Raw genomic sequence first — 25,714 nt, 5'->3', positions numbered from 1 at the left:
TGATTTGGGATGGGCATTTATAAACAGGTATTTGCCTGGGAATTTGGCCCAAGCAGTTTTAAATGCCAAAATCTGGACATTTATAAAAAAAATTACTACAAGAATAAAATAATTTATGAACTTGTTGTACCAAGGAAGGTCATGTGTTGCTGACAGCTGCTTTTCATTTATAATATCCTTTTTAATTTTACCAGTGCGCACTCTCTCTCTCTCTCTCTCTCTCTCTCTCTCTCTCTCTCTCTCTCTCTCTCTCTCTCTCTCTCTCTAAGTAGCATGTATTTCTTTATGACAAATGTACACTTAAATGTTGAACTGTTTTTAGTAAAAAACAAAAAATGGTTTGTCAAATGTAGCAACACTTGAGAGATTCTAGTTTTCTATTCCGCTCCTTTATCTACTTTTGTATGACTGCACTGCTGTGAAGATAAAATGAGTACACTAACATAAAAAATGATTTAACAACAAAGAATCAATGCCCAAAACACTGGAACCATTCTATTTTAATAATAGCCCCTTCATAGAGAATCCACAACTCTTGAAATTGTGAAATTGGAATATTCACTCTAATTCCAGTTATTCTAAGTAAATAATAGTGCTATTGCTATTCTTGCAAGTGGCTGGTAATTTCAGGCAATTAATGCATTTCTGTTGGTTTTATAACTTAATAGAATGTAAATACATAAAACTGCAACCAGTCGCTTTTATGAATAGTTATTTATCATTCCATGGACCAGTTTTCAAACCTTTTCAGGTTTATCTTCCGATGTTTTTCTGGCAGTTACATCACTATTTCTAGCACAATGCTGGGTGCTCGCGTGTGACAGTATGGGAGGCTTTTTTCTGTTATTATCCATCTGTCTGCTTCCATCTAACAGCCAGCTGGTTAACCACTTCACAAACTTTTACTTTTAAACTTGAGTGCCCTCTTTTTATTATATACTACCCCAAGAATTGACCTCATTAAAAACGTAAAAATTCATGTTTACATCCATTTATTTCTCCTAATTATTCTTCCCCAACTCTCAAGCAGCTTCTTCAACATGGTTACCCAATCCCTGAAGAAGCAGTGTTGCAAAACATTTTCCAATACAAAATATCAGCTTAAATTTTCCTTTTATAAGTGCCACTTCTCAATTGAACTTTAAAATGCATAAATGCCTGGGACTTTATGAAATCCAGGCATTTGCTCCTACCTACAAATGCCTAGGCATTTTACACCACTAGTTACACCTTTCTGAAAAATATAATCATATTTTCAATTACTACCTGAACCAATTTTCTAACATTATAATTTTATTAATCACAATGTGACATGTTCTGTGCTGATCTAGTAAACTAAGAGATGTATCAGTAGCATCTTTGATGTGACATCGCACGTGCTGGACTACTGTTGAAATTGCTCGTCAATATTTTATTAAGTTTTAGTCCTAAGTGGTCATTTATTCATGAGTGTTCTTAAGTCATTCATCCAAGCCTCACACCTCAGTGGTGTGTTTACATTATGTAGCGTGCAATTGCTGCTGTAGCTAAGTACTAACAAAGTTATTTGTGCACTGTTATACAGTTATTAAATTTAATAGTTTTCAGCAGTGTTTCATGCTGTTTCTGGCAAAATAACAATTTAATAAATTTTTGGAAACATCCACTAGCTGTGTTTGTTCTCAGAGTTTTCTGAGTGTTGAAGTCGTTTAGTAAATTTCGTGCTTTAGTTTTCAGCTGACATTTCTCAATGTTTCTAGTGAAACATTTCAGTAAAATTTTCATTCAGTGCTTTTAACTTAGTTGAGTGTTCCAGTGGCTGCTTGAATTTTTGGTTCTAGCTAATAATTTTGTGAAGTTTTGTTGGTACTGGTATTGGCTGTGGTGCAGTAGTATTAATACAAGTAGCTGCTTTCTTAGTTGTCAGAGAATTTCGAGATTGCTATTGTTAGTTCTATAAATAATTCTACAGGTGTAACTGAAATTAGGTAATGTAGGACTATAGTTTTTTCAGTAACTGAAAACTTTTACCATGAGTGAGAAGTGTGGGCTCTGTCATACGTATGTGAGTAGTGGGTTACTGTGTGGGATTTGTTAAAAATATTTTCATTGGGGAGAATATACTGGGGAAGTCAGTGGGCATTCTAGTGAGATACTCTCCTGGGAACATAGAGTCTGTAGTAGAAGTAAGTTGATGTAGGAGCAGGAGCGGCCCTTCAGGTGCAGTTACAATGCACAAAGGAGGAACTAGATACATTGAGGAGGGTGAAGGGTGGTAGGGAATGGGAACTGGCAGTTGGCAAAAATAAACCTAGGAAGAGGAGGTGGTATTCAGACAGTTATACTGTGCATACATTCAACAGATTTAACCAACTGTCAGAATTAAGTGGAGAGGAACCTCTTGTAGCTGTAGATGTAGGGAACATGCAGCAGTCCTCAGCAGTTAGGAGGCCTAGGTCAGTTGCAAAGTCTAACAGAAAGAAGGTTCTGCTGCTAGGTAGTTCGCAGCTGTGGGCCAGCAGTTGCAGAAGTGTTGGGGAGTGAGTACCAGGTCACCAGCATTGTGACCCCTAGTGCAGGATTGGTTCAGGTGACTGACAGCATAGGGGGCTTGTGTAGGAATTTTACGGAGGAGGATCAGGTAGCGACCAGTGGGTGGAGCAGGGAACAGTCTTGATAGGGACAGGGAATATGATGTAGGTGGTGACCTGGTAAAGATCGCTACTCAAACTGGTGGCACTAATGTGCATTTCGTGCAACTGTTTCAGCATCATGATTGACCTAATCTTAATGCAGCTGTTAGGCACATTAATATGGGGCTGGAGGGGGTTGCTGTTGGCAGAGTGCATGGGTCACATTTCAATGGTGTCATTTGGGTCTATCAGTAGGTCGGATTTCACTAGGCATGGGCTGTACCTCAACAGGTATGGGAAGGGGAGGCTGGTAAAGCTTATAGGTGACAGTGTAGTGGCTGGTGGTGGGATCACTCATGGAAAAATACCTGTAGTAGTTGGTGTTAGAGCTGCACCTTTTTTAGATTGAAGTCAGCTGATAGGTATACCTGCTTAAAGAAGTCCCTCTACTGAGGCTCACCTTCAGAGGATGATATGTTTCCAAGTAGAGAAGGAATTAACATTTCACCAAAATATAAGAGGTATTAGAGATGAAGTTAGTGAACTGCTTATAGATGTTGACTCTGAAATTATTGGTATATCAGAGCACCACTTAAATAATTTGACAATTCAGAGGCTTCGTTTACCAGATTACAGATTAGCTGGTTGTTTTTCAAGGAGTTCCTTACAGTGTGGCAGACTGGCTATGTATGTAAAGAACAGTATTCCATTTGAGTCCATAGACTTATCGTGACACTGCACTGAACAGATATTTGAACATTGTGCAGGGGCAGTTGATTTAATGAAACTTAACTTCTAATTGTTGTTTATAGGTCCCCTAACTATGACTTCAGAGCATTTTTTCTGAAGCTAGAGGGGGTTCTTCATTCACTTTGTAGGAAGTACCAGAAATTAGTTGTATGTGGTGACTTCAATATAAATTTTGTATATGAAGGTGCAAGAAAAAGGATGTTGGCAGATCTCCTAAATGCATATAATCAGATGCAGATTGTTTTTCCAACTAGGGTGCAGGGGCACAGTAACACAGCCATAGACAATATTTTTATTCATTCTTCATTACTAGATGGGCATTCTGTTAGTGAAAGGGTGAATGGCCTTTCAGACCATGATGCACAAATTTTAACACTAAAAGGCTTTTGTACTCAAATGCCACATATAATTACAAACTACGTAGGAAAGTTAATCCAACAGCAATGGAGTTTTTTAAACCTTGTCAAGGAACAAGAGTGGCAGGATGTTTATTGTGCCAATAACATAGATGATAAATATAATGCTTTCCTTAACACATTTCTCATGCTCCTTGAGAGTTTATTTCCACTAGAACGTTCTGAATGGGGTACTAGCAGCAATAGGCAGCTCGGGTGGCTGATTAGTGGGATAAGAATATCACGTAGAATGAAGCAGGAATTATGTCAAAATGTTAGAAGTAGTCACAATCAAGCTACAGTAGCTCATCACAAACAGTATTGTAAGGTATAATAAATAGTCTTCACAGGTTTGCTGCCGGATCACGTTGTGCAAATTCCACAGTATTTCCTTGGAGCAACTGTCCGACATCTTCAGGTGGTTCCACCTTGCTGGTATGACTGACGGTATCCACCCGTCGACGATCCGTTTCTCAAATACGCAAGGGAAAAATGCGCAGGCATGGGAATCGCGCATGCACAATGATTTGCAGATAGATGGTGCCACATTCAAACTCCCTCCACCGAAAATCGCAGAGATGGTCTCCGTGCTGCATAGTACGCTGCGTTTGCCAACATTGCAGCCAGACGTTACTCACCAACGGCCGTACTAGATCAATGTTTATGACGGGCCTGTTACTAAATAATCTTTATTTTCGCATTGTGACTTAATAGCAGCCAATGCATGGTTCCAGGCTGTGCTCAGCTGAAATCTTGCATCCTTGTTGAGGACATTATCGGCTGTACAGATATGTATTGCTTCATTAATGACGCAATCCCAGAATGATGATGCCAGGGATAAAACTTCCGTCTTTTCTTAAATCATCCGCTGTCCTGTATTCAGACAGTGTTCCACAATTGCCAACCTTTCCGGTTGACGAAGACATGTATGGCACTGATGTTCATCACAGCATTCTTGTACTGTGCGGCATGTCTGGCCTATATACACTGTCCCACATTGACAAGGAAGCTTGTACACACCACATTTCCTTAGGCCAAGGTTGTCCTTAACCGAACCCAAAGGTTTCTCAGTTTTGCAGATGATTGAAAAACACACTTAATTCCATGTCTTCCTAGGACTCTTCCGATTCCTGATGACACGGCACCAAAATATGGCAAAAAGGCCAAAGTGGTGGGTGTCTTCATATTCTGCTCCATAGACTGAACTCACCTGGGCCTGAATGCATTACGTACCTGTCTCTCAGAATAACCATAGGAGAAAAGAGGGCTTGCCATGGCAACACCGTCCACTTATTCAAAATATTGGTCATGAAATAACAAGTATGTTGAAGTAAACACGTGTTTAAATAATGCTACTATGTCCTCTTCAAACTTGTTACTGGTGTGCTCCAAAGAGTACTGCAAGGACACCTTTGTAAATAAAGACACAACATCGAAACTAACAGACCCGATGATTGCTATCTAAGAGTTTTCAGGCGACTTATAAATCTTCAGTGTTTTGAATGTGATTGTCGCACTTGCCTACGAGAAGTCCCAATAGTGATGTCAAGTATTTGGCAACAAAATACCGTATTTACTTGAATCTAAGCCGCACTCTAATCTAAGCCGCACCTGTCAAATGAGACTCTAAATCAAGGAAAAAAAAAAATTCCCGAATCTAAGCCGCACCTTAAATGTGAGACTCGAAATTCAAGGGGAGAGAAAAGTTTTAGGCCGCACTTCCAAATTGAAACAAAGTTGGTCCATTGTAATATGAGACACAATTTAGGTCAAATGAATGACGATACGGCTACAGTAGTTTGGTTCGAGTCGTAATCTTAGCAGTCAAGCTTTATCAGGTAGCCACTGCTATGCGTCAGGCGCTCCGTCCGTATTTATATGGGTAGCCTTTCTTTTTCACGTGCTTCGTCTGGTTTGAATTGACTGCTTATTTTCTTTGATCTGATAAGTGCCGTTCTCTTTGTTATAGGTGTTTATGTCACTCCAAGCTGAAAATGCATTACTGTACTGTGTCATGCATTGTTTGTCGCATTCTGATAATCTGTGTTTACGACCTGTCGCCACTCGCAGCATGGCTTGCTTTTGTGCACGCTACCGCCGCTTACAATTAAAAAACAAAAGAGAGGAATCGTCTCATTAGCGAAACAATGGCAAGAGACCGCTATTTGTTGTGACTTACACTCCTGCTTTCTCAATAATGATCAACAAGAACCAAATAATAGACTGTATATGATAGAAGATGTTCTGAACGAGAATTTAGCAAAAAATGTTCTCTGTTTGAAAATCTTTGCAGACGCCTCTTTAGTACATTACATTCTGCACAGAAATTAGAGTCATCTTAGATTTAAAAATCTAGTCAATTGCCGTGCTTCATTTCTGACTGTACCGCTATTAGGCATAAGAATAATACGAATATAAACATGACATGATAGGTATATTCTTCCGCATTTGCTGTTGACTCACTCTAGTTTCGTAGTTTATTAGGCATACAGGATTTCAATGAGCTAGCAGCAAACACGAAACAATACATGGCAAAATGTTTATATTTGTATTATTCTTATGGTGAAGAAAATACTGCAAGTGACTCACAATACATAAAAGTTCCTATTAGCAACTATCTCTTCTCACAGGTAGGAAAAAATTCAGTCGGATTTTCGTAGTACATTGAAATGCTGCTACATTCGAAGATGAACAATACGGAATTTGTATTTACTTCATTGGATAATGTATGAAAATGCAGTGGTCAAAACTCGGGGCGAAGAAAAAAGCTCATCTTCAACCTTTTTTTAAAATTTATTTACTGACGCAAAGGTTTTGGCGTCTTTGTGCCTGCAAAGCATGCCTGTGTAGCGCTACATATATTCGACGGCAGAACTTAGCTGTGGCGGCACCTAACAACATTATTCAGAACTTCCACTTACTTTGCACTCGATTCTAAGCCGCAGGCGGTTTTTTGGATTACAAAATGCGGAAAAAAGTGTGGCTTAGATTCGAGTAAATACGGTAAGTAGGTGCTCCTATGTTACTTACAATGGGATGGAAAGGTGCCCCATTCTTATGGATCTTGGGTAGGCTGTATAGTTTAGGAGGAACTACAGCCTTCTGACGCAAACCCTTAGTGACTTTCGCTGGAATTGAGCTCTTCCTGATGAGTTCCACAGTCTCTCTCTGGATCCTACCCGTCAGACCACTTTTTAATTTACCATATGCAGGATCGTCGAGCAGTTTGTATATCTTGCTGTTTTATTCTGCGCGTGAGAGAAGCACAGTAGCATTTCCTTTGTCAGCAGGTAAGATGACAATGTCTAGATCTTCTCTCAATTCTCGTACAGCATTTCTTTCAGCTGAGGTAATGTTAAAGTTGGACATCTCAGATGAAGCTTGAGTGAAGATGTGGCAAGTGTCACACCTAACCTCTTCGGCAGCATCCTTAGTTTCGAAACAGCCTGCTCTATTCCACTAATCACATATCGGAGGGAAATGGTCCCTAGTGTAGGTACAAAATTCAGATCCTTCTCTAGCACCAAAATTGCAGTATCACCTAAAGTCTTCTCCGTGAGACTAAACACTGTACGTCTTCTTGGCAAGACATCTTGCACTCGGGCTTCCCCGAGTCCATTGTATTTAGTCATTTGACAAAACTTAGCTTGTCATTCAGTCCAGTCAGCCAGAGCCCAAGTGGCACTGTCTACCCAGTTCCAGGATACCACTGAAATGTTCGCTTAAATCTTCAGATGGAGTGATAGCAATTGTCTGGACCCAAGCACAATTCCTGACACATATAACGCACCCTTTCTATCACAAGTGCCGCACTCTGCCATCGTTTAATGTCAGCCGCAGAATCTATACAATGTTTAAATTTAGCAAAAGTACCACATTGTGCAGACCACAAGCTGCCATCATCCTGCACAACGCAGTAGTGCATTATGTACGTTAGTTCATAGAGCACATGGGGTATCTGATCCTGAAAGCCTGTCGAGTGAAATACAACATTTGAAGACACGTGTTCCGACAAAACTGTTATTCTGAGACAGACACGTAATGCATTTAGGCACAGGCGTGTTCAATATATGGAACATAATGAACACACAAAGACACAACCACTTTGGCCTTTTTGCTGTATTTTGGTGTCATGTCATCAAGAATCTGAAGAGTCCTCGGAAGATAAGGAATTATGTGTGTTTTCCAACCATCTGCAAAACTGAGAAACCTGTTGGGTTCAGTTAAGGATGACCTTGGCTCGAGGAAATGTGGTGTATCGGCAATTGTGGAACACTGTCTGAATACAGACATCGGATGATTTACAAATGCAGCATATAGGGCATGTGCGGGAGAGCCGCTCTGTGATTTTCGGCAGAGGGAGTTTGAATACGGCACCATCTATCTGCAAATCATTGCACATGGACAATTTCCCCACCTATGCATTCTTCCCGCGCATGTTCGAGAAACGGGGCATTGACATGCATATACAGTCACTCGTACATAGCCACCAGCAAGGATGAACCACCTGAATGTGTGTGACAGTTGCTCCGAGGAAATATTGTGGAATTTGCACAAAGTGATCAGGCAGCAAACCCGTAAAGGCTATTTACAGCAATCCGCCAGAAAAGCTTGAAGAGTCAAAGTATTGTAAGGTGCTTAAAAATGTTATTAGGAAGGCACAGAGTATGTGGCATGCAAATAGAATAGTTAATTCACAGGATAAAATTAAAACCATATGGTCAGTTGTAACAGTGTCTTGTCAGCAACAAGGTCGACGATATAAAGCCAGTTCGTAGTAAAAATATTTCTGTTACTGATAAATCAGATATATGTACAGTATTTGGCAAATGCTTTTCCAAGATTTATGTCTGAAATACTCCTCTGTGATACAAGGGAAAGATTGAGTCAATAATTACTGAAGACAAAGGACTCGTGGATATGATGGAGTGCCTAGCAGAGTATGAAAGTACTGTGCTGCACATGTTAGCCCTGTATTTAGCGACATTTGTAATTTTTTCTTTAGGGATGGTCAGTTTCCTGAATTAAAGTACTCAGTAGTAATGCCACTTTATAAAAAGGGAGAAACAAATAATTTAGACAATTTTAGAGTTATTTCTATGCCATCAGTGTTTGCTGAAGTTGTTGAAAAGGCTGTGTATGTAAAGATAATTTATCATTTTATATATCACTATTTGCTACCAAATGTACAGTTTGACTTTAGAAGTCATTTAACGACTGGAAATGCTGAATTCTCTTTTCTCTGAGAGGTACTGGATGGGCCAAACAGAAGGTTTTGAACGCTAGGCATATTTTTTGATTTAACTAAGGCATTTGATTGTGTAGATCACAAAATATTGCTCCAGAAGTTGGACCATTACGGAATACAGGGAGTAGCTCACAATTGGATCACCTCTTACTTTAGCAACAGACAGCAAAAGGTTATTATTCACAATGTTTAGAATGGCTGTGATATGGGGGTCAGAGTGGGGTACGATCAAGGTTTCTTTGGGGGGGAGAGGGTGGGGGGAGGCAGGGATCAGTGTTGGTGCCACTCCTGTTCCTTATTTATATAAATGATATGTATGCCCTCTAGTATTACGTGTAACTCTACAATATTTCTGTTTGCTGATGACACTAGCTTGGTAGTAAGGGATGTTGTGTACAACATTGGCTCGGTTTCAAATAGTGTAGTTCGTGACTTAGAGAATTAACGCTAAATCACAGTGAGACTCGAACTCAGCAAATCCTGATGTTTTAATTTCACAGAATGGGCATATGATTAGTGAAACTGAACAGTTCAAATTTCTAGGTATTCAGATAGATAGTAAACTGTCGTGGAAAGCCCATGTTCAGGATCTTATTCAGACTTAATGCTGCCTTTTTACTATTCGAATGGTATGTGAAGTGAGTGATCATTCGACATGAAAATTAGTCTACTTTGTTTATTCTCATTCACTTATGTCATATGGTATTATATTTTGGAGTAACTCTTCCCATTCTAAAAGGATATTTTTGGCACAGAAACAGGTGGTTCGGGCAATAAGTGGTATAAGTTCACGAACCTCTTGTTGACCCCTGTTCACAAGTCTGGGTATTTTGACACTGGCCTCTCAAAATATACTGCCATTTCTCGTTAACAATATTAGCATAATCCCAAGAATAAGCAGCTCTCGGCAGAAATCAAACCTGCATTCGGATCTGACTTCCTTAACTCTTGTGCAGAAAGGTGTGCAGTATATTGCTGCTTCCTTTTTCAATAAGCTACCACTCGAAATCAAAAATCTTAGCAGTAATCCACACACTTTCAAATCGAAACTGAAGAGTTTCCTCACGGATCACTACTCCTATTCTGTCGAGGAACTGATTCTTCTTGTATTGTTGTTTGCTTTTACTTAAACTTATGTACTGACTTCGGATTCATCAACATTTTATTATTATCGGTTATTACTTTTATGTATTAATTTCATGTACTTGGAGATTTGCTCCTCAATTTGGTCCAATGGAACTTGACATGTAAATAAATAAATAAATAAATATATCTAAAAAGAAAGATGATGAGACTTACCAAACAAAAGTGCTGGCAGGTCGACAGACAAACAAACACAAACATACACACAAAATTCAAGCTTTCGCAACCAACGGTTGCCTCATCAGAAAGAGGGAAGGAGAGGGAAAGACAAAAGGATTTGGGTTTTAAGGGAGAGGGTGAGGAGTCATTCCAATCCCGGGAGCGGAAAGACTTACCTTGGGAAAATAGGACAGGTATACACACACACACACACACACACACACACACACACACACACACACACACACACACACATCCATCCTCATATACACAGACACAAGCAGACATTTGTAAAGGCAAAGAGTTTGGGCAGAGATGTCAGTCGAGGCGGAAGTACAGAGGCAAAGATGATGTTGAAAGACAGGTGAGGTATGAGCGGCAGCAAATTGAAATCAGAAATTAGCGGAGATTGAGGCCTGGCGGATAGCGAGAAGAGAGGATATGCTGAAGGGCAAGTTCCCATCACCGGAGTTCTGACAGGTTGGTGTTAGTGGGAAGTATCCAGATAACCCGGACGGTGTAACACTGTGCCAAGATGTGCTGGCCGTGCACCAAGGCATGTTTAGCCACAGGGTGATCCTCATTACCAACAAACACTGTCTGCCTGTGTCCATACATGCGAATGGACAGTTTGTTGCTGGTCATTCCCACATAGAACGCTTCACAGTAGGCAGGTCAGTTGGTAAATCACGTGGGTGCTTTCACACGTGGCTCTGCCTTTGATCGTGTACACCTTCCGGGTTACAGGACTGGAGTAGTTGGTGGTGGGAGGGTGCATGGGATAGGTTTTACACCGGGGGCAGTTACAAGGGTAGGAGCCAGAGGGTAGGGAAGGTGGTTTGGGGATTTCATAGGGATGAACTAAGAGGTTACGAAGGTTAGGTGGACGGCGGAAAGACACTCTAGGTGGAGTGGGGAGGATTTCATGAAAGATGGATCTCATTTCAGGGCAGGATTTGAGGAAGTCGTATCCCTGCTGAAGAGCCACATTCAGAATCTGATCCAGTCCCGGAAAGTATCCTGTCACAAGAGGGGCACTTTTGGGGTGGTTCTGTGGAAGGTTCCGGGTTTGAGGAGATGAAGTGGCTCTGGTTATTTGCTTCTGTACCAGGTCGGGAGGGTAGTTACGGTATGCAAAAGCTGTTTTCAGGTTGTTGGTGTAACGGTTCAAGGATTCCGGACTGGAGCAGATTCGTTTGCCACGAAGACCTAGGCTGTAGGGAAGGGACCGTTTGATGTGGAATGGGTGGCAGCTGTCATAATGGAGGTACTGTTGCTTGTTGGTGGGTTTGATGAGGATGGTCATGTGAAGCTGGCCATTGGACAGGTGGAGGTCAACGTCAAGGAAAGTGGCATGGGATTTAGAGTAGGACTAAATAAATAAATATAAATAAATAAATATAAAAAACAAATATGCTTTAACTTACCCACATGGAATGTTTCCCTCTATTATATAAATAAATAAATACATACATAGAAAACTCCATAGAACATCCTGTAAAATCATAAAATCAGATTAATGTTCTATGTACCCCCCAAAACCTATAATACAGACTTCTGTAGCTGTTAAAAGTGTCCTAGATAAAACACATAGCTTGTTTTCAGAGCCTTTAGTTCATAGAAGTCTTATGATATTGGGAAACTCTGCCACTTTTTGTACTCAATTCTACAACAAATCTTCATTCATTACTTGAGCATGGTCTCAGGCGGCTGCCGCATCACCAAGACAGTTTGCAGGCTATTCTCACGAAGCATCTAGTTTGTCCCCCTGGAGCACACTTCTAACATGACACCTTTGCTGCGAACTGGCCCCATCTGTACAGTTAATAGTTTTCAGCAAGAAAATACTGTCATTCAGAGTGAACATCTGCTTGAAAATGGTATGGATTTTGCTGACTGCAGAACAGTACATATATGTTAGCCAGTCAGATGAAGGATCAAAAAGTCTCAAAACTTTTGCCTCTTACTTTGAAGCCTTTTCTGTCTTCAAATGTTTTTCACAACATGCTTTCCAATACACAAACTGTACATTAGAAGTTGCAGGCAGAGTACCTACTGCTGAAAAAGTGTCCTTGCAATGACTGTAGAATAGTTTCCTTCTTTTCATTTTCACCAAACCAAATGTCCTATACGCATGAACCAAGGGGTCTACATGTGGAAAAAAAGTCACTTAAACTGAAGTTTCTTCTTAATAAAATGTTCTCAGTTTTCAAGCCACAATTAAAATTCAAGCTTTCAATGCATATGCACCACGGCAGAATCAAATTGAGAAAGTAGTGTAATTTTTGTTCCGTCCCACAGAAGAATCGGAAATGTAGTGAAGTCCCTTCACTGTTTAGTTTCTCACTTCCTATTTTGTTGAAGTGATACTTCATTGCAGCCCTTGCCATGCTCTCTCTAGCCACCTGTAGAAGACAATCCTAGTTCAATAACTTCTCTAGAGTGTTAAGTGTTATGCCATATGTGTAATATCGTATTTGGCACGCACAGTGTACTTCCCCTATAGTAGCCTTCACTAAAGATTGGTTCTGCACGAGATCAAAATTGACGCTTACGAGTTCCTTCGGGGAGCAGGCTTAAACAAAAAACACCTTGCTCGATTATTATACACGAGATACGAAACAATGACCTGCTTCTTTTCTTGTGAGTTTGTTTCAGCTTTGTCACAGTTTTAGCCTCAAACATTCACTTCAAATACCAATCAAGGAGCCACAACAAAAAATTAAAGGCTGAACGACAAGCATAATAATACAATGAATACTGACATTTGTGTGATTTTTGTCAGTAATCTTAAGAAATTCTATGCATTTCGCTTACAGTTAAATAAGCTGGTAAATATTTTCTGCCAGGCATGTTTTTCCTACTTCAATATAATCCTTTCTTTGTTCTTGAAGCAAATTCATCTTTTCAGTCACTCGATTGCCACCTCTTATCTATTTCTTCAATTTAACTTTGGACCTTCCTATGCTTAATAAACAAACTACCTGGGCCTGGTAAAGTTTTGATAAAGTTTTTAGCACTTTTCCCCCTGCAGTTACGGGTGGAAAGTCTGTTGTAATCATAAAAGTACTCCTTTGTAAAGCTAACGAATTTATAGGAACAACATCAAAGTGTTTCACAATAAGTTCCAGACTTTGTGAGATACTATTAAAGAAAGACAATATATTCAGTGGAATTCACAAGTTCCTCTTGTGTCTGAACGGAGTATTTGCTCCTACCTAAATAGGATCTTTTTGGATTTTTTGAAGTATGTGTATTGAATACAGATACTCAAATATTCCACTTATATTATCTTTCTATAATAGTATCTCACAAAGTCCGGAACTTATTGTGAAACACTTTGACGTTATTCCTATAAATTCATTAGCTTTACATAGGAGTACTTTTATGATTACAACAGACTTTCCACCCCTAACTGCAGGGAAAAAGGGCTAAAAACATTACCAAAACTTTACCAGGCCCAAAAGGGACTGACAGAAATACACTTACACCATTAGATGCATATTATTTTGTTATCACATGATAGAAGACATCGTAGCTCATACCAACACATGGACTGGGAAAAAAACGTAGTGATACCAACTATTCTGGAGTTCATGATTGCAAGACACTTCAGCAGAAGAAATTCATGCTCTTTTTGGTGCACTTTTTTGATTGGCATAAAGAAAGGACATCATGCCAACTGCAGTCAACTGTGGACATCTGATGTTACTGGTGTGACTATCTTACTATCACTTTTCAGTTATAAACTCTCCGTTTTCTACTTAGAGCAATTATGTTTGACAATATAGAAACAAGAATTGAACCAAGGTCTACAGAAAAACTGGCACCTCTACGTGAGTTTCACCAAGAATTTGTAAATAACTATAATGTCAGTGAATTTGTGATAATTGCTGAAATGCTGCAGGCCTTTACAGGCCATTGTAGGTTTGTACAGTAGATTCCAAATAAGCCTGCGAAGTATGGTATCAAACTATACTCCCTTAGTTACGCAAAAACATTTCAAACCCTCAAGTTTGAAGTGTATTGTGGCAAACAGTTTGCTGCACCTTATCTAAAATCAAATAAACCTTAAGATGTTGTCAAAAGACTGGTAACTCCCACACAGGGCACAAACAATGTTATGACATAACTATTACACCAGCTAGTCTAGCTCATAATCTAGTAGATAAAAAGTTCACCTCCATCAGCACTTAAAAAAACCACCTGAATTTCAAGCTGGTAACACGGGGGAAAGCAAATCGACACTCAATGGCTTTCAGTACAATCTGTTTATCTTCAACTGTCACTAAAAAAAAACCAAAGCTGTGGTCCTCCTCTCTACGATGCACAATACAAATGAAATTGACATCTAAAGTGGGAAATCAGCAGTAAATTTGGACTACAACAGAACCAACGAAGGAGCAGACTGTGAATCAGATGTGAGCATCGTATACAACAGCCAGAATAACCAGATAGCTACAGGCATTATTCTATCGACATCTTGATATCGCAGGAATAAATTTGAATGTCATCTTTAGCCACAACACCCCAGACAGACAACTGATGGCTTTTTCTAAAAAACCTGTCATATGGTCTTATGAAGGCTCATCTAGTGCAAAGAGCGAAACTAACGAACCTTCCGAAAGCTATACAAATATTTCTTGAAAAATTCAGAAAAGGAGGCCCAGTTCATGACAAACCTACACCCAGAATAGATCACATATTTGGATGGAACAAAAATGTCAGGACGAAGACATCGTGCAACAATTGTGGAAACAATGTCTGCAAGAAGCATTCTTGTCAGGACATTGTGTATTTCTCTTGTGATGCTAATGGCCAGCGGGTGGAAATTTATTCTGCCTGAAGACATTTATTTATGTAACCTATTTTAATATAGTTTTTTCTTTTACTTTTAACGGAAATAAATACTGCAATGACATGCTCTTTTATTTCAGTTCTTACCCTTTGGTTTGCCTAAAAACAACAACAATGGGAAGACTAAATTGCAGTGTAAAGGCATGCATAACCCAAGTACCTCAAGTACGAGTAACCACACGTAAAGACGCAATTGGTCAGCTTGTATGGGATGCCATCTAGTGGAGCAACTACTCAGCAGTAACCTACTGGTACTGTCGTACCTGCTCATAGTACCATCAACATGTTCAAGGCTATCACACAAATGAGTTGCTACTTTAGTAGCAGTGCCAAAACAGGAACAGCAAAACATTGTGTTTGACAGTAGTGTGATAACTGGGCATTCAAGAGTTGCGTCTGCTTTAGAAAGGCATTTGAACACACAAATTATTACATACTAAAAGTATATTCTTAGAATCAGGTAGAATAGAATTTTATTAATTGAAAGAATTCCATTTTTGGGGCCCTCAGGGCATCCAGGTCCCACTAAGTATGGTGGTTATCACCCCTTGCTGCCGCTCTCAGCACACACTGGCAACTACCCTTTCCTCCACTCACTCCATACCGAACTTATTTTAAATGCACTGTAACTGCCTTATTCTGTCCAAAGAAAGACTAATGTGATCTGTTTTACTTACAAGTCATATAATATTTGAGTTAGTACAATGCTCACTAGATAAAGAAAGAACGCAAGACAGGAGAGGTCAAATGATAAAGGCAGCTGATAAAGGAAATAGCTGTGCATTTACTAGGTATGTGCATGCAGATGCAATGCAATTAGCACTTGCAATCTTGTCGCCTTATTTCACACAGAAATTGATTTGTCATGGTTCACTGCTTACAATTTGCACGATGATTCAGTGGTATATAACATTTGGCATGAAGGAGGGGGCTAGAAACTTAAGCCTTTGCAACTTTCCTTTCAGACTTTTTAGGAACAGAAAAGACTCACAAAACATAAAACTAACATATTATACAATGGTGTATTTCTCTCAAATGTGTAAACAACATTACAGCATAGCAAGCAGTATATCAATCATCCAAAAATTACTTGTAGGTCACACAAAAACACAATACCATTGTTCACATTTCACAATAGTACACAGGTAGAAAAACAGGATGCACTATTCCTTGGCTATTTACATTAATGTGAAAAAGCAAAAAAGGCAGGACAAACGTGGCCACATCAAGTAAAGTATGTATCTCACATCTTTAAAAACTTTTCCAGGCAATAAAGGAGATGTGTTACAGACATATCAGTTCAGGGGTATAATCCATATGTGGGTAGTGTATACTGACTGGATTTTTAAGATAATGGGAAATTACTTCCAAGACACCCCAATAGTCATCAGATACATAAAAATGTACACTGAACCAGTTGCTATTTCTGCATAGACTTATCACAATTTCATGTTTCTAGAATCAGTGAAATCAAGTGATTGGCATCTTTCCAAGCAAATTGTGGGAAGAAAACAACTTCTTCCTAACTTATTTTTGTGTGAAAGCCTTTAAATTGACATCAGTTTTGTGTGTTTGTATGTTCAGCTCTTTTAGAAACATTAGAAACTATGAACGCAAAACCCTATATAGTGTGTCAATGTTTTGTTGCTAAACCTCACGTATTATTAAACAAAACCTTTATATAATGTTTTTCAAGAGACCACAAATTCTGAACACTATAGAGGAAAACACTACAAAGAGGAAGTTGACAAATGGTGCCATAGATGACATTTTAAATTTTCACAACACTGTAATGTGATATTCATTGCAAATGATCAATGTATCAAATGATTAGTTTTTTGTAATTAAATCATGGGGCTCGGTAGGAGGATGGGTGAAAGTAAATGGATCAGTTTGTACTGTAAAAAGTTATAACAGATTCTTAAGATATGACATTGTCCAAAGCTGACAGGTGGTATCACATTCTTCAGTTGACCCAATTATAGAATATGAGCCAAATTTTGTTTATGATATACTGAACATATTACATAAAACACAGTAAATGGTACAGATTAAAAAAGAATTAGTTACAAAAAAATTACTTTAATAATTAAATCATGAAATGGAACTTAAATTTGCACAAAACTCTAGGAACCTATGCAATCTGAAAATCACATACCTATGATTTTTTAAAATATTCAAGCAAGCATGTTTGTTTTCTATTTCTCCTAGACTCTATGGCAATCATATCTTGCTCCAAATGAACAACCTGAACCACTGTTCTGTCCTCAAGTCTATGGGCCATCATATACCTCCTGAATGTTACAGAGGCTTCAGTTGCCTTAGTATATGAGGGCACAGGGTCATCTTCCTTGTCACTGTCACTTTTTCTACCACTATTATTCTCCAAGCTTCTCTCTGCAGTCAGCTCCTCAATACTTTGTACTCCTGTGGTTGCCATGTCATCCACAGCCACAAAGTCCTCAAAAGTGACAGAATCACTATCTATTAATTCCTGAAACTCTTGTAAATCACTTGCAACATCTTCCACAGAAGCTGCCATCATTCTCACAGAATCCCGCTTCTGTGAAACAGTTTTTAATAGTTTCAGCACTGACTTCCTTTCATAAATACATAATTAAATTCATTGCCCGTAAAAAATTCAGCTTCAGTTGTGAGCTCTGCTGGTTTCCCGGTTTTCTTTGGTCCATCAAATTCATGGCCTTTTACACAAGGGGTGTCCTACATTTAACCTTAAGGGCATGTATTAGTCCCATGTCGAAAGGTTGCAGATGGCTGGTGCAGTTGGGTGGCAGGAAAATTACTTTCACATTCCTCAGAAAGGATTCATCTGGTGGATGTGCCGCACATCTATCCACAAACAGCAGCACTTGTCTTGCAGCACTCCCCATTTTGGTGTCAAATTCTCTGAGAAAATGTAAAAATATATCACTCGTCATCCATGCCTTAGCATTGGTAGCATATTTGCACAGATACGCGGAAATGTTTTTGAAACACCTTGGATTTTTTGGCTTCCTGATAAAGGTTTCAATTTTTCACTGCCATTGACGTTTGTACACAACAAAATGGTAATACGTTCCTTGCTCTTCTTACCACCGAGGCAATTTTCCCCACGAAAAGTAAATGTCTTATCCGGCATTAAATTGAAAAACATGCTGGTTTCATCAGTGTTATAAATGTCACACAGTTTGTAGCCATGTACCAGATTAATCAGATTAGGGAGAGTCTGCATTTACTGAGTTACAGTTGGTTCGTCCACACTTTTACTTTCTCCACATTCCACTTTGTATACAACACCATGACACTGTCGAAATTTATCAATCCATCCATTGGATGCCTTAAAATTTTCCATACCTAACTGCAGTGATATTTGAAGCACCTTCTCCTTCAAAATAGTTCCATTTATAGGAATGTTTGCAGCAAGTGCTTGCTGAAATGAAGTTCATAAAACTTCCTCCATTTCGTCATAAGTCGATGGCTTCAAATTCATATGTTTCTAATTTCCACAATTCTCAAACCCTTCCATTATCAACAATCTGTTTTTAATAATAGTGTTGAGGGGACCAGTTCAAATTGCTTCACTAGCTTCACGCGACTCGCACCAGGAGATGCCTCCACTTTTTTAATAACAGAAACCTTCTCTTCCAGAGAAATGTTCTTCCACTTTTCACTCATGTCCACTGATGACAGCTTTTTAAAAAAAAACATATTGAAGACACACTCTCACTACACACACGAACTGTTTGCTGCTAAGCTCACACAACACGCTACAAATACGAAGCATTGACTGAAATGGCACCAAAAAGATCACAAGCAGAATGTGCGTCACGTCACGTGACCAGGTTCTGCCGCTGACATATGAAACACGCTGAGCGTGGCCTTTCCGAGCCAGTGCAAACTGTGAATCCACAGAATGGAAAATGATGTGTCTACATCCAGTCACTTAAACATTATAAAGAGGTAAATAATTGACCAGGGTCCCAAAAATATGAGCGTTACATGGAGGAAATTGTAATATAGAGGAAACGCAGTAAAGAGGAAAATTTAACCTTGTTTATATGGTTTCATTGTAGTTACTTCTGGATTCAGCATTTCTTTGCAGTAGTATAACTTGCATCAATTAAAAACTGTATGCACTAGAAAGATTTTTAATATGCAATAAAGGAAAGGCTTATAGATGACTGACGTGTGGAACATGGAGCCACTATGTGTATGTGTGTGTCGGGGGAGGAGGGGCATGTGGCACATACTTCTGCTAGAGAAGGAGATCTCAAAAGTTGATATGAACATTGTTTTTGTTGCCTTTCCATTGTTTTACCTACTACTCCATCCTGTAATTACAACTACAGAAAGTTATTTGTGTTTCATATGAAACACATTTCTGCTATCTTAGCGAAGATATTTCCTTCAACAACAGTGTAAAGAGTATTGGCAATATTTTAAGAATGCTTTCAATGCTGGCTCAAAAAATACTGAAAAAATTTTTCAATGTGTAATTTATTTTTAAAACCTTTTGGGAGTCATTTCAGCAATGCGAGACGTGTATAAAACTATAGGTTCTGAAGCTAGAAGAATACTCTTTCTAGATACTGTACGATAAAAAAAAAGACTATAGTACATACACTGGAGATAGTGTCCCCAATACGCACCCAAAATATGGGACCCAAAATGCTTACATCAATTTTTCAGTTGCATGTACTTTGACAGAGAAAGGCAAATATTATTGATGGAAAGAACAAAACATGGCTAAGGTCCTATAAAATTTTTGTTTGAACCCATTCATAAAATTACGATTTACAGCTGGTTAAATATGGGTTCTCCAAATCACATGATTTTCTGCATCTTTTGTAGTACGGCTGTCACTACAGGTATTAGAAAAATAATCAGTAACGTGACGAAGTAAAATACGCCTGGAGAAATTGAAGAATCACAATCAGTAACATACTCTTATATAGCTCAAAAAGTTGTTCTAGCATACAAATGCAGGAGCTTGTAAGGTAAGAGTGCCTTTCATGTAAGTTATTTGAAGTTGGCATTTCAGCACGTGTGTAGATGGTGCAAGCTTGGGACCCACCTACTAGAGGAGATACATGCTGAAACTTTGTACATATAGATTGATGACACTGTGTAGCCTCCCCATACAACATCAGATTCAGAAATTCAGTACGGGCCCTGGTCTACTCTATTGCGAATCACATTCTTGCCACTATTATCATACAAGACTGAACTATTCCTCCGATTAATAAGTTTCCAGTTTACTACACAGAACCTCTTGACAATTTGTGTCAAATTCATGTGACAGATCAAAGAACGAAAGTGACACCCTTTGTCCTCTACTTGCAAAAGCTCTTATGTACAAGATCATAATTATTTTTAAAAAACAGACAGTCCTTAAACAGAAAAAAGCCTGCAACACAGGTCAGAAAGCTGTAACTGTGTCACGCTAGCTAAGAAACCTATGTACGAAAGAACGCTCAAGTCCATAACCACTATCTTTTGCTCTGTTCAGGGTTTACTTATTTTCTCAAGATAATTCTTCAGATTGACTTGACATGCACAACACTGTATTCCATCCAGGATTTTCCCACAATGAATTTGGTAAACAAAATAAGTGAACTAATTGTTCTCCCATATTGTGCCAATTCTGGTAAGTATTATATTACATTTACACGAATCCTAAGAGAAAAAGGCTCCAGCACAATTAATGTGTTTTCCCAAATTGGCAAAAATCACAAGTTACTTATATTAATTAGCACTCATCATGTTAATGTAATTACGGGATCTTTAGGATGTAACTTACGGATTATGATCAAATGATGGAAAATGCAGTGTGGCTAGTTCTCTTGGACTGCAGTCATGTGCGCGAATTGCATTTGCGTGAGTGAGAGAGAGAGAGAGAGAGAGAGAGAGAGAGAGAGAGAGGCAGGCCTTATGGGCCGAAATCTTTGTGACACTTGGGCCTACTGCAACTCAACATCTCCACTATATGGTGAGGGTAACTCTTTTTCTTAATAAAGATAATGATCAAGTTCATGTGGCTGCAAAATATTGCCACAGCGTAAGTACATCACATTTTGACATGGCAGTGAGTTTTGTATTCAATGAAATAATTTCAATCAGTATAACTTCCAGCCTCCACCAAGGTGACATCTTCATTACTGTCAAGACCATACCAGTGTTCGCACTCCCATCTAATAGCAGCTAGAATGTCATTAAAAGCCAGCGAACTACGTGGGATATTTGCTAGAAATAATTAGTCTTACCACAATCTTTGCTACAAATACATTTCAATTTCAGCACTAAGGATAGTTTTTCCACCTTCTAACCTCTCAGTTGTTGCCTAACAGTAATCTAAGGGCTGAGCAAAGCAAGCTTCATGTGACAATATGCTGCTGAAACACAGAGCTTTTACTATATAATGATTTCTGTATTTTAAACTGACCTACACATCAAGTCTTAATAGGTCTTTCACATGATTTTTCGAACAAAAAAATTTGGGGAATACATTAGCATAAAACATGTTACCTGTCCATATATCAAATTCCTCTGGACAAGCTCACTGTCAGTGAAGTGTAGAGGTCCATAGAATGTAAAGTAAGTAAGAACTATAAATTTTGTTTCTAACCTGCTTCCACTGCGGCTTCGTGAGCGCGGTGTCCTAGAGCGAGCTGGACTGCGAGTGCGAGAACGTGACCTAGGTGTCTTCGAGCGACTGCGAGATCTTGATCTTGTTCTTGAACGACGGCTTCGTGACCTGCTGCGGCTACGTGATCTTGATCTTGAACGTGAACGACTACGTGAGTATGACCTGAGGATGAATTGTGTGTATGAAAGTAACAAAAATTTACTATGAAGTATACAATGTAAAGATCACTCCTACAATTGATACATTAAACGCACAGCTGCATACAAACTTAATGAAAATGTCTCACTATCTGTAACAAGACATTAAATGTTCATCTCCAATGTGCAGCTAAAATCTGAAAAAGCAGTAATATGTCTCCCGACCTTGCAAATAACAGATCAGAAATAATAAAATGTTCATGTGACAAAGAAACCTGCAACAATTTTCTTTGTCCCAATAAAAATGTTGGGTTATGAATTTTAGTAAAAAACAACATGGCAACTGAAAGTCAGCTACAATTATAACATCGAAGCTACAGTACTGCTACTCAATTCTTTCACCATTTATTTGGGGAGCATGCAGATGGGAGTGAAATTAACTCAGTTGAGTATTATGGACTACATAACTTGATATTAACTGCTGCTCACCAGACAGATGGCATGAAACACCCTGTAATGGAGAGTAGTCTAATGAAGACTAAACCCTACACAGTGTGACTAATTCGGGATAAAGATATGCAAATATTGTAACTATAAACTGGATGAAAAACTGTGCAAACTACTCCTGAATAACGAGATATGCTCCGAGTTAGCCCTCAAAATTCCCTTTCCAAACGGGTAACAAAATGTCCACACTACATAGACTGCACAACAAAATTAAAATTTGAAAGCTTGCCTCAATCCTAGCACCAAAAGCAGTAATGTATCAGGAAGTTTGAAGTTATGTAAGTTATTGCCATGAGCCAACAATCAGAAAAATAAATGAAAATTTTCAGTAATATAACAGTAATAACTTAAAAGTTACACATTGATGTATTTTACAATTTAACAAACTGAAAACTTCAAAATTGATCAGTATGGTCTCAATATTGTATAAGCAAATGGAACAATAATCAAATGATACTGAGTATTGTTATGAATATGTTATATAACAAATAACTGGGTCTCAGAGTTTAACAGCCAGCCCAAAGTATTCCCATTTGTGAAAATTTAAGAACTCTCAATGTTTCCTTCCTGATATGAATGGTCCTATAGTAATTCTCACAAAGTGGACTACGTTGGGCCTATTACAAACTCCCTGTCAACTGTGATTAACAGTCTCCTCAAAGACTTTAAGAATTTATAAATATTTCACAAATATCACATTAAAAGAAAAATTTGACAGCGAGTTGAAACTATGAAACCCATACTATTAGTTTCTTGTCATCTCTGTACAAGTTACAGACTCACTTATTTGTGAACAGTAGCTCTAGAGGTTCAAGCACAGCAGAACTACGAGAAATTCTTGTCGACAGTGTGCAGAACATAAAACCCGTAGACACAGAAGAGGGAGAACTTAGAGATGGCTGGTGAACTCGAAGCTGTAGCCCACTTTACGCTAAAACACTACGCAATGCTCGCTCTCGCGGCTCTGTAGAGCAGTTGGGTTGTGAGGTCGACTTGACGAGATATGTCAGCCGTACGGGTCGAAGAGTGTGTTTTGTGAAATTTGTCTGCCGCTCTTCCTATAAAAACGTTAGGAACAACAATTATAACTGTGAGCAGGGCATGCGTGTGTGCAATATTTTCAGTACGTGGCAAGCAGCCAAGGCCGCCGATTTGGAGGGTCAGAACTCCTCCCCAATCTGAACAAATTACTCACCTGCGCCGTCCACTGCTACGAGAACGGTATCTGTAGCAATCACGGGCATAGTGGCCTCGCTCCCCACATTCGTAGCACCTGTCTTCTGGGTGAAATGGCCGACCTCGTCGTGGTACTGAACCTCTGAAACGGCCACCTTTGCCACCTATGCCATTTGACATCTCTACACGAACTCTTCTGCCACATATAGTTCTGTTTAATGAAAAAGTAGTGATAAGGGAGACACGATTTAAATAACTGAAAGACAAAACTACTGTACCTACTATTCATGATCAGAACAAACTGAAGGGATCTGCACAAGAAACTGCTGCTAGCCCAAAAGAGCAATTTTGAGGAACTGGATGTTATGTATAATGTTAAATTCAAAAACAAGAAAAATACAGGACAAAAAATTCACATAGTACACAGCATTCTCCAGCAATATATATGGAACTGTTTGTTACCAGCATGCAGTGCATTTGATAACAGATAAAGCAGTCTATTCCTTATTGAACTGAGATTTCTTTCTTCCACAGTCCCCTTCAAGTCCGACAGAGCACAGAAAATTAATCACCAACAAAATTCAGAATACAATGAGACACACAAAAGGAAATAGGGTAATTAAATCACAGCACATGCATGATAAAATATAAGATTAAAAGATCAAGCAGAGCTGAAAAACACTAAATAAAACAGTTTATTTCTATTGAATGAAGGAATTTTAATACAGCTTAAAATATTTTGATTACAATGCACTCTGGCACTCAATTCTCAATGGAATTACATACTTCTGCCGACGTAAGTTTTGACAATAATAAAGCCATGTTATACTGTACTGACTTATGGATGCTACAGAAATGCATGAAAACACATTCACATGTACCCCAGAACACATTACTAGTCACAAACTGAACTTTTCGAAATATTTGTTCATACTGCTTGTCACATTCAGATGAATGGGGTAACTATTTTACACCTAAATGAGCCTCCCCCCCCCAACACCATGTGTGTGTTCAGATGGGTTAGCTCTCAAGTGACTTCTACAATGCTACCCTACTGATACAATGCAGCAGCGTTACATCGTTGTGAGAGACAGGGGCAGAGTTAATGAGGGTACATACCTTCCATCCAACCCCCGAATTGCATCTTCTGCGTCTCTCACGTCCTCAAATTCCACAAACGCAAAGCCGGGTGGATTACGAGCGACCCACACATTGCGCAAGGGGCCGTAATACGAAAACGCTTCTTCAAGTTCCTGTTTGGACGCCGACGATCCTAACAACAAAGGATCCATTTACTTCTCTTCCTATCGGTACGGACTGAACATTTTAACTTCAACTGAATTTTCACAATGCATCAATCAACGCAATATATACATGTGAGGTCTTACTTACGTACCTAAGTCTCCAACATATAACTTAGCATCAGATGACCCCGAATCTCGATATCGAGACATTTTGGTGCCTGGAACAAAAAGCTACTAAATTTAATTTACATCTGCCTCAAAACAAGGAATCTATGGTGCTTATAAGACTCAAAGCCAGGTCTACAGCTTCGCCATTACACTCATTTCTGAGCAAAATAGACACCAAACAAAAATTCGTACATCTCGCCGACAACAAAGTTACTCTACTTCAACGACGCAGGCTTATATTTTGCACTCAAAAATTTACAAGGACATTTAAACACTTGACGTGAAAGACTCCACATACTCAATCAAAAATATTCACAGTACGCTTACCCTACAAAATTTTGCAACTGTCGCATTCAATACAAACGTATTCCCAAAATGGCGATCGAATCAAACGGACGCACAGTCGTAGGAGCTCATGGGAAATACGCGCCACAAGAAAAAGTACAAGCCAAAGATGTTCTAGCATAAATTCAAAATATTTCAAAGAATAGCCAATTTGAACGTAAATGTATTGAAAAATGAATAGAAACGTGTGCACACACTTTCTTAAAGCAGTCTTTCATTTGACATTATCAAAGCTGTACACACGCAACGAACTGTCTGCACGAATTTCTGCGCACAACAATCTGCACAGACAGATTGTTGCTAGTGAATAGCAGATCTGCGAGATAT

General features: G+C 38.9%; 1 protein-coding gene across 2 annotated transcripts in view; it reads right to left on the bottom strand.

Moving 5' to 3' along the window:
- LOC126092012 (serine/arginine-rich splicing factor 7-like) overlaps positions 1 to 25,512 on the bottom strand; it is a 30,590-nt gene extending 5,078 nt beyond the window's left edge. Inside the window, exons 1-5 of one of the 2 annotated variants that reach the window (XM_049907392.1) lie at positions 25,370 to 25,512; positions 25,027 to 25,092; positions 24,750 to 24,903; positions 23,650 to 23,841; positions 21,790 to 21,972 (exon numbers count right to left, since the gene is read on the bottom strand). In XM_049907392.1, the coding sequence (XP_049763349.1) occupies positions 21,790 to 21,972; positions 23,650 to 23,841; positions 24,750 to 24,903; positions 25,027 to 25,084 (587 nt within the window). In that variant the 5' untranslated portion in view covers positions 25,085 to 25,092; positions 25,370 to 25,512. Of the gene's footprint in view, positions 1 to 21,789; positions 21,973 to 23,649; positions 23,842 to 24,749; positions 24,904 to 25,026; positions 25,106 to 25,369 lie in introns of both variants that reach the window. The other variant, XM_049907393.1, reaches the window with a different exon arrangement.
- Positions 25,513 to 25,714: the final 202 nt, after the last annotated feature.

The sequence above is a fragment of the Schistocerca cancellata genome, chromosome 7 (assembly GCF_023864275.1).
Source record: "Schistocerca cancellata isolate TAMUIC-IGC-003103 chromosome 7, iqSchCanc2.1, whole genome shotgun sequence".
Classification (NCBI taxonomy): domain Eukaryota; kingdom Metazoa; phylum Arthropoda; class Insecta; order Orthoptera; family Acrididae; genus Schistocerca; species Schistocerca cancellata.
Note: the sequence above shows the minus strand (reverse complement) of the source record. Positions and strands in the feature narration are given on the sequence as shown.